The sequence below is a fragment of the Trichosurus vulpecula genome, chromosome 2 (assembly GCF_011100635.1).
Source record: "Trichosurus vulpecula isolate mTriVul1 chromosome 2, mTriVul1.pri, whole genome shotgun sequence".
NCBI lineage: Eukaryota > Metazoa > Chordata > Mammalia > Diprotodontia > Phalangeridae > Trichosurus > Trichosurus vulpecula.
The window spans coordinates 432,561,564-432,574,040 of NC_050574.1; the positions used below are offsets into that span (position 1 = coordinate 432,561,564).

Here is a 12,477-nt window from a genome sequence, read left to right on the forward strand (position 1 = left end):
AACAGGTGCTGTAGTGAGTATAATAAAACACCATCAAATTTGAATAAAAAATTCCTACTCAATGAATATTCATGCACCTGTTATGTGTGTTTTCTAGTGCTGGACATGTGCAAGGGATAAATGTCAGCAGGATGCTTCAGCAGCTGCTATGCTGAAGAGTCTTAGGATAATTGGAAGGACAGCAGAAAGAAGTGCTTCAAGCTTCACTTTAGATGATGTAACATAATTATGGAATATTTGGATAGAACTGTGGTTGACAGACCTGCTACATGGTAATCAGAGATAGGGCAGACTTTTTTTTTTTTGAGGAAAGATAACAGGATCACAAATAGTCATGTTCCCTGAATGCCAGAGGAGAGTCTGCATTTTGCATGGAATTTGAAAAGGACCACTCATAAAAATTAGCCGAACGCATGCGTGAACGTAAGCTATTTGTGGCATTATCTTGATACCTAGAGGATGATGGGCTATTTTCCAGGGAATATACATAAGAAAAGGTTTACATTCCTTCATTTAGATTTATGTTATGACTTCTCAGGGCAGGAATAATAATAATTTTAAAAAAAGAACTTCAGGCAATTTTTTCATGTCCCTTTAGGGACATGCCGGTATATATTTTAAAAGGAGAATATTGAAATTACTTCATAAGTCTATCATATGCCTAACCAGATTGCCCACTTCAACATAGATTGCTATTCTCCCTCTGCTGCCTTAGAAAATTGAGAAATTCAAAAGATAGTCTGAATGAAAAAAAAACCCTATAACTTTTTAAAGCCCCTAAAAAGATTCTTGTATGTATGAACGTAGAATATTATGTGTATATGTAGAGGTATGCTGGTAAATATTTAGCTCTGGGAGGGTGAAATACAAATATCATTTACTTTTAAATTTAATTGGCATCATTCACATCTCCATTATGTTAAGTCTAGACGATCAACAAAACAATAAGTCAAGCCCTGATTTATAGTGTCAGCTGATTTCTGAGGTGGAAATGCTTACACTGAAAGTTAACAATCAACCCTCAAAAGCCAGTTAGAGCTGGCTCTAATGCACCACAGTGTACATGTATGGTTATCTATATATACACAGAGAATGAAATCTCAGGTTTTAGAGATGACTTTTGGAGTAAGTTATTTTTTATATCCAAGAGTTCCAGACACCAGAGTATGTATCCCTTTCAAGAGCGAAACTAAAACTTTTAAATGTTTCAGATAGAAATCTTTCTAAAATGATAAAAATATCTTACATTTTTATATCTCACAAAGTCCTATCATAGATATTATCTCATTTGAGCCTCACAACAATATTGTGAGGTTGGACAGGGCGGTTGTTTTTCATTTTATGTGTGTGTGTGTGTGTGTGTGTGTGTGTGTGTATGTGTGTGTGTGTGTGTGTGTAAATTGTTTTCACTTTACTTTTGGGCATCTGAGGCAGAATGGTTTAGTTCAGGCATTCTTAACCTTTTTTGTGTGTGCCACAGATTGGTGAAGATTGGTGAAGATTGGTGAAGCATATGGACCCCTTCTCGGAATGTTTTAAAATGAATAAAATAAAATACACAGGATTACAAATGAAACTATGTTGAAACATAGTTATTATACATACATACACATACACACATATAATACACACATATAAGTGTATATCTATACACATGTGTGTATATATTACATATATACATACATATATATATATATATATATATATACATATATATATATACATGTACACAAAAATAAAAGTTCAAGGGCTCCAGATTAAGAACCCTTGCTCAGTTGATAAAATGGAGATCTTGGTTCAAATGTTACTTGTAACACATTCTATCCATGGGAGTATGGGCATGTCATCTAACCATTTAGTGCATCACGTAACAAGTTGCCTATCTAAATTGATGTAAGGAGTTCCCCATATTGATGATGTAACAGGTCCAATATTTCCCCCCCACCCTTAAAAAAAGAGGCACCTTACTTTGGGACAGCTCTAATTGTTAAGAAATTTTTCCTTACACCAAGCCCGAATATGAATCTCTGCGAATCGAATCTAGTTCTGCCCTTTGAGGACAAATATGATAAGTCTAATCTTTGCCATGACAGATCTCTGAACATTTGAAGATGGTTATCACTAGGTCTTGTTGTCTCCAGGTGCATCCTCCCCAGTTCTTTCAACCAATCCTCATCTAGCATAATCTTGAGGCTTTTTGTCATCTTAATCACCCTTTCTTGTCAATGTCCTTCCTAAAATGTGGTTGCCAGAATTGAACACAATCCCCCAGAGGTAGCCTGAGGAGGCACCATAAAGTAGACCTATCCCCTGTCATTTTCTGTACATTATACCTCTCTAACTGCAATCAGTTTATAATGTCTTCTGGATGCCATGTTACTTTGTTACTCATTTTGAGCTTGAGTTCAAACTTTCAGATCTTTTTCATTGGCACTGTCTCCCCCATCAAGTTTTCACTTCAAATCTTCGTGTCTCCTGTATATTCTGCTCTGTACACATGTAGGTGTTTAATGCTTTTTGTTGTCGTTGTTAAAGAAGACCCGATAGATTTTGATTCTTCTTTATCTTAATATAACCCACCACAGCCATGAAGCTTATCCTGGTAATTACAAAAGAGCTCTGTATGGACAAAAGAGCCGCTGTATTGATTGTGGTATCCACCTTGGCTTGAGAAGAAAGGAGGGAGGTAGAATTTGCCTATCTTCTTCCACCTTCTCTTTTGCTCTTCTGTTTGTCTCCCCAATTATATGTTAGTAGATGAGAAACAGTATCATTTTAGTTATGATTCACCTTTTCCTCAAACAACCTTCTATCTTCCTCACATGACTATCTCTTTCCCCTGTCTGTTTATATGGTGACCTCACCAGGCAGAGACTGCATCTAATTCAGTGATAAATAACCCATAATAGCCACCACCACCACAACAGACTGCAGCAGGCTTTTCCAAGGCTTGTTCATTCTATTTTTACTCCTAGCTAGCTTCATGAAGGAGCTTATTAATATAATTCACATTTGAGTGTGAGGCCCTGAAAATGCTTCCTCAAGAGTTAATTCCTACTTAGGGCAACATCTTATGAATTCTGTCCCCTCCTCAGTTGGTTAGAGCAACCTATGGACCATATTCTCTCTGTGCATAGAAGCTAAGAAAAATGACTTATCTTTTGAGGGATCGATTGATTACCCTATATGAAGTGTGCTCACAGGTCGGGTTAGCCTCATCTACCTTTTATATCCAGGCAAATTCTCTTGTTGCTATCTGATACAAAATGGTGTCTTTTATGTGTAGGTCGTTGCTCATTTAAAGATTTTCCTGGATACTGTTCCTGTTGCTTTAATGACAGAACAATAAACGATAAACCAAGCTTGGGCTTCCAGAGAAGCAGCACAGCTATATTAAATGTACAACTACCAGTACGTGACAGCCTCTCAGAACTTGTTTCTTCATTTGTAGGGTTCCTGCAGTACCTCCATTACAGGCTCCTTCTGAAGATCAAATAAGATGTGTTAAAAGCACTTTGCAAACCTTAAAGTGTTGTATAAATGTCAGCTACGATTATGATCACAGCCTGGAGAGACGCTGTGATCGAGAGGACTCGATACACGGGTAGGATTTAAAGCAGGAAGGGATGTAGGATGCCATTTATTCCGATCCCCTGGTTTCTCTAAAATGATAATTATATTACATTATTATTCCCAGGCTGTAGCTGGATAACGAGTCACTGAGATTTGTGTCTCTCCTTCCAAATCAATGCTTTCAACTTTCCTTCCTCTCCACCTGTCAAAGTCTATTTTCCATCAGACCCCTGCTTGGCACTGCCCATCACGTCTGCCCACTGCTCGGCGGGGATGATCAGCAGAAAGAAGTGCCGTGCAACGAGGGGGCATGAGAAGACACTCTGTGTGTGTGTGTGTGTGTGTGTGTGTGTGTGCGCGCGCGCGCGCAGAAATCCAGCATATATCTATGACCCAATCCTCTGCCGGCTGGTCGGTAAATCAAAAAGGCATTGGCAATGTCCCTGAATGGCCCGGCCAAAGCCCGCGGGCAGCTGGACTTAAGACCCCCATCCCGTTCCACTCCTTCGCTTGGGCTTCCCTCCCGCACCAATTCATGCAGGAGACCGGCAGAGACAAGCTCAAGTACAGGTGCCCAGGTTCCTAGCGAGCCGACGGGGCATGCTCAGTAGGCACCGAAGGGTTGGTGGGTCGTTGTGTTTATTTGGGGTTTTTTATTAAGTGGGGAGGAAAATTTTTGAGAGGGAGCTGGCTGCTTGTCTGGCGTCAGCTGCTCCAGCTGCCGCCGCCGCCGGAGTGCTGGGCCGGGCCCAGAAGGGTGATGTGGCTTTGGAGGCACAGAGACAGAGACAGTAAGCGTCCGCCACGCTCGTGCTGCAGAGGGTTGGGGGGAGCGCAAGAGCCCGGGAGCCCGGGGGCATAGCAGCCAAGTAGCAGCAGAGGCGGCCTCGAGCTCGCGCCCGCGCTCCTCCCTCCTACCTCCTCCCCTCCGGGGCGCGCGCGCGTGCGCACACCGTACACACGGGCTCTCGCTCGCTCTCGTGCTCCTCCTCCTCCCCCCCTTCCTCCGGCGCGCGCGCGCACTCACCCCACACACGCGCTCTCGCGCTCGCTCTCTCGCTCCCACCCCCATCCACCCACCTCCCCTCCTCCCGCCCGCCCAGCCGCTGCCCGAGCTTCTGTAGTATGGCATCGAGGAGAATGGAGACCAAACCCGTGATAACCTGTCTCAAAACCCTCCTCATCATCTACTCCTTCGTTTTCTGGGTGAGTACCTTCGCCGCGTCCCCCGCCCCGGGCTCAAGGAGAGGTGAAGGGGCGGGGCGGAGACTGGGTTGCCCAGACTGTCCGTCGGTCAGTCCATGTGGGGCTTGGGGATTAGGACAGACGCCGGGGGGCGCGGGCGAGGAGGGGGGGGATAACGGTGCGCTCGCGCGGGGGCTGCTGCTGCTTCTGTTGCACTGGGGTTGCGGGGGGGAGCTTGCAGCTAGCTTGCAGCAGCTAGCTTGCATCGGCGGGGGTGGCTGCGCCAGCTCGGGTACCAGCTCCAGCTCCAGCACCAGCTCTAGCACCAGCGCGGGGGGTGGGTGGCATTTCTGCGGCACCAGCCATCGTGGACGCCCGCCTTGTCCAGTGTCCGGGCACTTGAGGGGCGGAGGTGGTCGGAGCCCGAGGAGGGTGGGCAGTGGTGCAATGTTTTTGGGGTCTCTGTTATTTCCGAGGTTTCTTTCTGCCCTCTTTCTGGGGTGGGAGGAGGGAGAGTAAGAGGATGAGATTGAGGTCCCCGCAGAAAGTTGCGAGGTTCCATTTTGTCCCCCCTCCCCACTTGACTGTAATGGGCACCCACCGGCGTCTCCGCCCCTGCGTTTGCTCCTGATGAACCTGTGACAAGCGGACTCCCCCCTTGCAGGAGCTCCTTCCTCGGAGAAGACCCTTCTAGGGAGCTGACTTGGGTATTCCCGGGTATTCTCGATTCTCCGGGGACCCCCCGGGGAGCGAGAGAGCTAGCGAGCGAGAGAGTGTGTGTGTGTGTGGAGAGGGGCATCGTGAGCTACACTGCCTGTGGGTGGGAGCCCTGAATCCCCAGTGGGAACACCCAGCCGTGCGGAGCCCACCTTGGGTCCTGGACAACCAAGGACCGACCAGCCCAGAAGGGGAATTGTGCTTTTTCAGAGAAGTGTTTGCGGGTGCACGTCGAACATCTTCAGTGACTATAAGCGGTCGCAGTTCCTAGACCGCCCCCCCATCTCAACCCCCCTCACTACCCCCTCCTGTTTTGCAGATAGCACATTTCTCCCACCCTCTTTCACGGTCCTTTTCCTTCCTTTCTGTTGAATAAATCTTGGCCCCCAATCAGCTGGTGACAGTGGTGGCTTCTCCACTCCGCTACGGTTGTCGTGGGTGTAATCCATCGCTGTCCATTCCGTGCCGCCGGGTTTCAGGGTTTAATGCAGAAAGGTGACGTCATACACGGACTAAGCCCGGGTGCTGGGGCTAGGGGCTGGCTTTGGGAAGGTACACCCCCCTTGAGGCTTATTACTGCTGGGGGGAGGGGACAGGAGGTGGGCAGGCTCAGTGGCGGTTCGTTAGAGCTTATGTCTTATCTCATTGCAATCTGCTCGTGTGACAGGTGCAGAGGTGACATTGCAATGAGGCTCTTTTTGGGGGGGGAGGTCGAGAGAGTAAATATCCTCACTGAGTGGGAGTTAAAGATTTCACGTTACTTATTTGCCTGGTGCAGAAAGCCCACACTCATACTCGATGCCATAAACCTACAAGCTGGCTACCTAATAATGTAAAAACCCAATGTTTCATCAATGGATGTAGATGTAACCCGACCTTTTTCTTCCTGCGATCTGGGTCATTCACTCTTCCAGTCAGTCACCTTGTAAATCGAGACTGCAGAAAAAGCCAATGTTGTCTCTGATTTGCTTAGCAAATATCCAGCCCTCCCCACTCCCCTATTTGTCCTAATTTTGGTTTGTGACTGTGCACAAAGATACGAAGCAATCCACTTATAATAGCTGGAAAAAAAATAATTTGTGATTTATGGAAAGAAGAAAGAGGATAAGTTGTGATTTAAAAAAAAAAACAAAACGTGGCTGCCCCAGGATTCACAAATCTTTCTAGAATGGTAATCTCTCATTCCTTAGATCGATGACATAAATGGTATCTAGGTAGCACAGGCTAGTGTCTCTTAGCTGTTTGATAAGGGGGGGGGGCGGGGATCCTTAATTGGTGCATAGAAAGATGAGCAAAAAAACAGGTTTTATTTTACTAATAAAACCATATGTTAGACCAATTTTGATAGGTATGCTCTAATAGCGTTTTATTTAGTTGCTGGAAATGTAGGTTAATTGTTAATTGTTTTAAATTCATAGCAACCCGCTATCTGCGTTGCATTAATTAAAAAAAAATTACTAAAACTCCTTCCTTTTCCCTTCTATGCTTTGTTTTCAGGTTTGGATCTGATGTAATTGATTTAGGTGACTTTTTATTTTTAGGAAAAATAAAATTTATGCTAAAATATTATTGTTAGTAAAGACATCCTCATAGCACTATCAGAATTTCACCATCTTTTTTAACTGTACATACAATCATCTACCTTCTCCCCTTAATATATTGTGCTCCCCCCACCTCAAATTCTTCTATTCCTTTCCGGTTTGGCTCCATATCTTTATTTCCTTTTCCCTTCCTCACTTTCAGTTCTGTGCCAATTAGCGTCATATAAGTTATTTCAAATAACATTTTAAGTATAATCTAGAAGATTTTGAGATATTTTAATCAAGAATGACTTAATATTCTGCAGCCACAGCAAAAAATATTAGGAACTTGATTTAAATACCTTCAACTCTCTAAAAACAATTAAAAGTTATTTTAAACTAAATCATTGTTATTTCCAGTATTTCTATGTAAAATGAGTGTATGAATGATTTTTCTAATAGTGTTTTCTTTCCCCCAGCAAATTTTCAATAAGTGCGAAGAGGACTTTACATGATTTTGTTGATACTCTCATTTGAGATTTATGTGGAAAGGTTTGGTTTGACTAAATGGATAGAACATAAAATTAATAAAGACTTGTTTTAGAGTTTTGTGTCTTTTTTTCCTGGAGAAATGTGGTGAAAAGATTGGTTATGGGTTCTATCTTCGTGTTTTTTTGGAATGTTTTGATCAAATGATCGCCTTGGTATTAAAACAATATGGTGACTCTCAGTGACATTGGGGAAATTGAGATCAATTTAGGAATTACTCAGATTGGCTTTCCTTCCACTGTCCCAAAAGATCAGCTTTCAATACACTGAGTCTTCAACAGAATTTTTCTTCAGTGATTGGCCACCTGCTGTCTGCATCTGGCATATTTATAGTGCCAGGCTCATGTAGGAGGTCTGGCAGAGGTGAGCCCACTGTTACATTTCTTTGGGGTTTTGGATCTGAGCAAAATGTAGCCTTCTGCTGCTTCCTCTCAAGTCAGTTACTATAGGGATATTTTTTATTTCTGGAAAGATTTAGGAAAACATTTGCATAGGCTGCACTCCCTTTCTGGTATGCATTTCTTCACCATTGTCTTTCAAAAACCCTCTTCCTTCAAAGGTTCAGCTCAGGTGCTCCCTCCCACAAGAAGCTTTCTCTGATTCCTCAAGTTTGAATGTATTATCTTCCCTCTCAGAGTTTCAAAGAGCCTTTTGATGTCTTCTTTGCCCCTGTCACCCCCTACGTTGTGTAATTCTTATCTACATTCAGGTCATTTTCTACCACCTCCCTCTCCCCTGAAACATTGTGCGCAGTAGCCTGCCTCACATTTTAAAATCTTTATATGTGCAGGCCTGCCACAGTGTGTGGAGTATAATGGTACTTTATAGATAGATGTTTTTGACTTGGGAGGTGGTACTAGACCTAGAATTAGGGCAATCCTGGCTAAAGTAATCCAGTTCTGGCATCACAATATACAAATACAACGTACTCATTTAGTCATGGGTGTCAGCGAAGCAGGAACTAGACCTGGGTAGAGTGTAAAAGGTGAGGCAACTATATCTTATACTGTGTGTATGTTTATTAGCTTGACTTTTATAGTTTTTATGGTTTTATAGTTATTATAGTTCAAGAATTGACTCATGATTTTCTTAGCGCTAATTTTGTGTCAGTAGATAGCTTTGTCTTTCATTCAACCACTCTTCTATGTGACTTAAATCTGGATGCGTACCATCAAAATTCTGTGCTCACTTATTCTGCCTTCTTTGTGACAAGGTGGCATACGTTTATTTTCTTAGACTGTGAGAATGGTTTTCAAGAACAAGGGTATACCAGGAGATCCTTGTGTGATGTTCGTGTCCAAGGAGACAAGTTAAATAGTGACAGGCGTCTTTCAGTTTCAATATCTTCCTTTACATGCTATGTAAGCTGATGGTTTATTTAACTTAGGGTAGTAGCTCTAGAGCTGGAAGGAAACTCAGAGGCCATTAAATTAGACCCCTTCGTTTTATAGATGAAGAAGTTGAGCTCAGAGAAGTGAGTAGAGATGGGATTTGATTTAAGCTCAAGCCCCAAGCCGGTGTTCTTTTCATGATACCATTTATTTGTGTGTTTTTGTTTTGATGTTTACATTCGAGGAAAAACATTCTAATGATAACTTGTATTTACAGACTAACAAATGGCCTATTTGTGTGAACGTATGGTTTATTTAGCATGAGACCTTCTCCTGATTTATTTCAAATCCTTGAGAGTCAGGAGGGTCTTTAAAAATAGATTGCAGTATGGCTGGGGTGACTTGAAGGTGATACTGCTAGAAGTTTGGAGAAGAAGGATGGACTAGATGACTTTTAATCCTATGATTTAGTGGTAATACTAGTTAAATTAATGATAAAATATATAGATTAAGGTATCCAAAGAGTTTTGTGGAAATCTTCATATAAATAATATACTGCATAAAAAAAGACATATAACAATTTTTTTTGATTTTTTTTAATTGATTAATATTTAAGGTTTTGCTATTAGGCGTTCAAATGTTTGTGTTTAATAACATAAGATAGTTTTATTTTTAAGGCCAGTTTTTAAAGTAAAATTTCCCATGCCTAGACATATTAGAGTTGATTTCTCCTGTCCCACAAAAACTTAGAAAAATTAGAATAGTCATTGAACTTGAAATGCAATGTCTCAAACTCACCTTTCACTTAAGAAGAATTGATAGTTCTTTTTGGAAGGTCCAGTTTTAAAATCAAAATTGAAATTTACTTAGAAAATTAGTACATAAAATCTTGCTTTCACTTGTCCATCCTTATTTTTGTTTCTTTCTAGCTCAAAATATTGGTGTTATGTGTATATGTGTGCATATATATTTTATGTATATATAATTTACCAGAAATTTTTATCTCTGCTGCTTTTAAGACTTTGATTTTTGTAGTTCCCCCTTTCATGAGAGATTTCTTTTCCTTTTTGGTTGGTTTTCCACCTTCATGTAGCTAAAATCCTGAATGCATTGGGGGATAAAAATTTTTATTTTTCGAAAAACCTTAACTTTTTGTCATTGAATCTATGCTTCTGGTTAGAACCTTTCAGTCCAAGGAATGTGAAAAAACAGAGTTCTGGTGTTAGAGAAATTTTCTTTTTAGCATGTCCCTGGGAAGAATAAGGGACTTTCTTAGCATGATGTTATCCAAGAGATGAGTGTGGTTCTAGTCTAAGTTCTAACTAGACAATCTAGGAAGAACTCAGAATTCAAGAGAAAACGTGATAGGCCTGATTAAGCTACAGGTTACTCTTAACCTTAGGTTGAAGGTAGTATTATAGGGACCCAAATATACAGTAGCTAGGCAAGTAGGAAACTGATTCTGCATTGGTTTTGGTACGGAGAGTTCAGTGCATTTTTTGAGTTTGGGTGAGAAATAAATGGGGATATATGTATCTGTTGAAAGAGACCCTAAGGAGGTTCAGATTAATTTCTCATCTCTTTCTCTCTCGTCCTTAGTTCCCCAGTGAGATGAAGTTGATTCTGGTTCTCATTCTTCTTCTACCACTACCACCAAGTCTGGTGGGACCAGTGGATTAGTTCAGGTTGGACTGCCCCCCTCCTAAGCCTTATTGAATAGTAAACCAAATTTACAGAGACTGGACCTGTGATTTCATTGGTATAGAGAACTCCCTGGTGAGGATATACGCTCTACCAATATAGGCTGGCACCTTCTCTGCCACTTAAATTCTTAGAGAGTTGCGCTAGAGTATTGAGAGGTTAAGTGACAGGTTCGGGGTCACACAGTCAGGATATGTCAGGAGGACAGAACTTGAATCCAGATGCACTTTTGGGCCATTTCTCTATGTTTCCTTCATTCCTAGCTTAAATCCATTTTCCCCCAGGAAACTTTGTATTATCCCCCTAGACCACACCAGTTTCTCCCTCTCTGAATTCCTACTGGCTGTAATTACCGTTTGTACTGCTCAGCATTTAAGACAACATTGCTTTTTAGTATAGTTCTTCATTCTCTGGTTTCTCCAGTTGGCTTCTAAGATCCTTGAAAGTAGGAGTAATAGCTTATACGTGAAAAAAAAAATTCCTACAGCTCAGGCACAGTTTTGTGCATGCAGCAATGCCCAGTAAATACTTTTTGAATAAATAAACTGACCTAGACTTAGGATTGTAGCAACCAGGGATAACCACTTCAATGTTGAGGCCTTCTGCCAAAGAGATGGGGACTCCCAGGCTAGAAGGATTTTAGTTGAAGACATTTGGATTTTGTTAGACCCAGCCAAGAAGGTTGTGAATTGATTGATGAGTTTTTGACTCAACAGTTACTCATCAGACTCATTAGCTACAAGTTATTTGAATAGGTATGTGGGGATGGGAAGGAGAAGATGGGGTATTGCTTAGTGATAGAAGTATAAATATCCTCATTTTCCTGTCTAGAGTGAGTAAATATGACTTAAATGCTGATGCACTATCTACAAAACAAAGGAAGTATTGATGATTATCTTCATAGTCTTTTGAGTACATAAGGAAGAAATTGCATACAAGAAAAGCAGTGGAGTTACAATGGGCTAGGGAAAATGCATTGCATATGGCACTTCTATTATGAGGGGGTGAGTTACTTTATCTCATTGAGACCCAGATTTTTCTCTACAATAGGTAAAATACTGTATACTGTGTAGCTCATAATATTATTTTGAAGAAAGAACTTTGCAGATTCTAAAGAGCTTCATAAACATGAGCTCTTAATGTTAGATTTGATCAATGGAATTCTTTTAAAAAACATTACAATCTTCTAATCCACATGGAGTGAGTGCTTAATTGCTTCTTGAGGTGAGGAAAGCTGAGGCTTCCATTAAGAGCCACATTTAGGTGATTCAGAACCTTTATCATGTTCTGCTTATTAATCTTCCTGGCCTCAGCTGCCCTGTTTAAAAAAAATGGAGCTCGTAATTTTTTAGCCTTTATAACTCAGATGATTCTCAAAGAACAAATGAGTGTAACTGTTGTGTTTTGATTTTTTAAAGATAAGTTCAGCATCAATAGAGAGTAGAAGTAATTACTGTACCGGTTGCCATGCAAGGAAATGCTTGTTTGGCTTTGATCTAGTCTGGATAACAAATGGAGGTGAATTGTGTTCTCAGCACGCAGCCCCGCTGAAAAGTTCAGATCAAAGTCTCTTAAAAATATGATATCTGGGATGAGCTAGGAGGTGTGTGTCATGCTAATTGTTTTGAGAAAGAAAAGCGGCTGAAGGGTGCATGCATAAATTGTTTTTGCTGCTATTTAAACTTACTCCTTATGTCAACCTCTCACAAGATGGCTCATCCTTGCTATGTGAGGTGTCCTTTTTCCTGTCTCTCAGAGTGTCTTGAGTGCTGCTTTTGCTGAAAGTGACATTTGCAACATAGCAATTGTTTGGCCACCTCATTTCTGGCAGTAAGGTTCTATGTTTCTTGTCATCAAAGTAATGCGAAGCAGAGAAACATTTCACTTTCCGCTAAGCCTCT

At 41.5% G+C, this 12,477-nt stretch overlaps 1 protein-coding gene across 2 annotated transcripts in view; it reads left to right on the forward strand.

Moving 5' to 3' along the window:
* Positions 1–4,251: 4,251 nt before the first annotated feature.
* The window catches only part of TSPAN7 (tetraspanin 7), a 111,752-nt gene continuing 103,526 nt past the window's right edge, over positions 4,252–12,477 (forward strand). The window contains exon 1 of one of the 2 annotated variants that reach the window (XM_036746133.1): positions 4,252–4,779. In XM_036746133.1, the coding sequence (XP_036602028.1) occupies positions 4,699–4,779 (81 nt within the window). In that variant the 5' untranslated portion in view covers positions 4,252–4,698. The remainder of the gene's footprint in view (positions 4,780–12,477) is intronic. The other variant, XM_036746134.1, reaches the window with a different exon arrangement.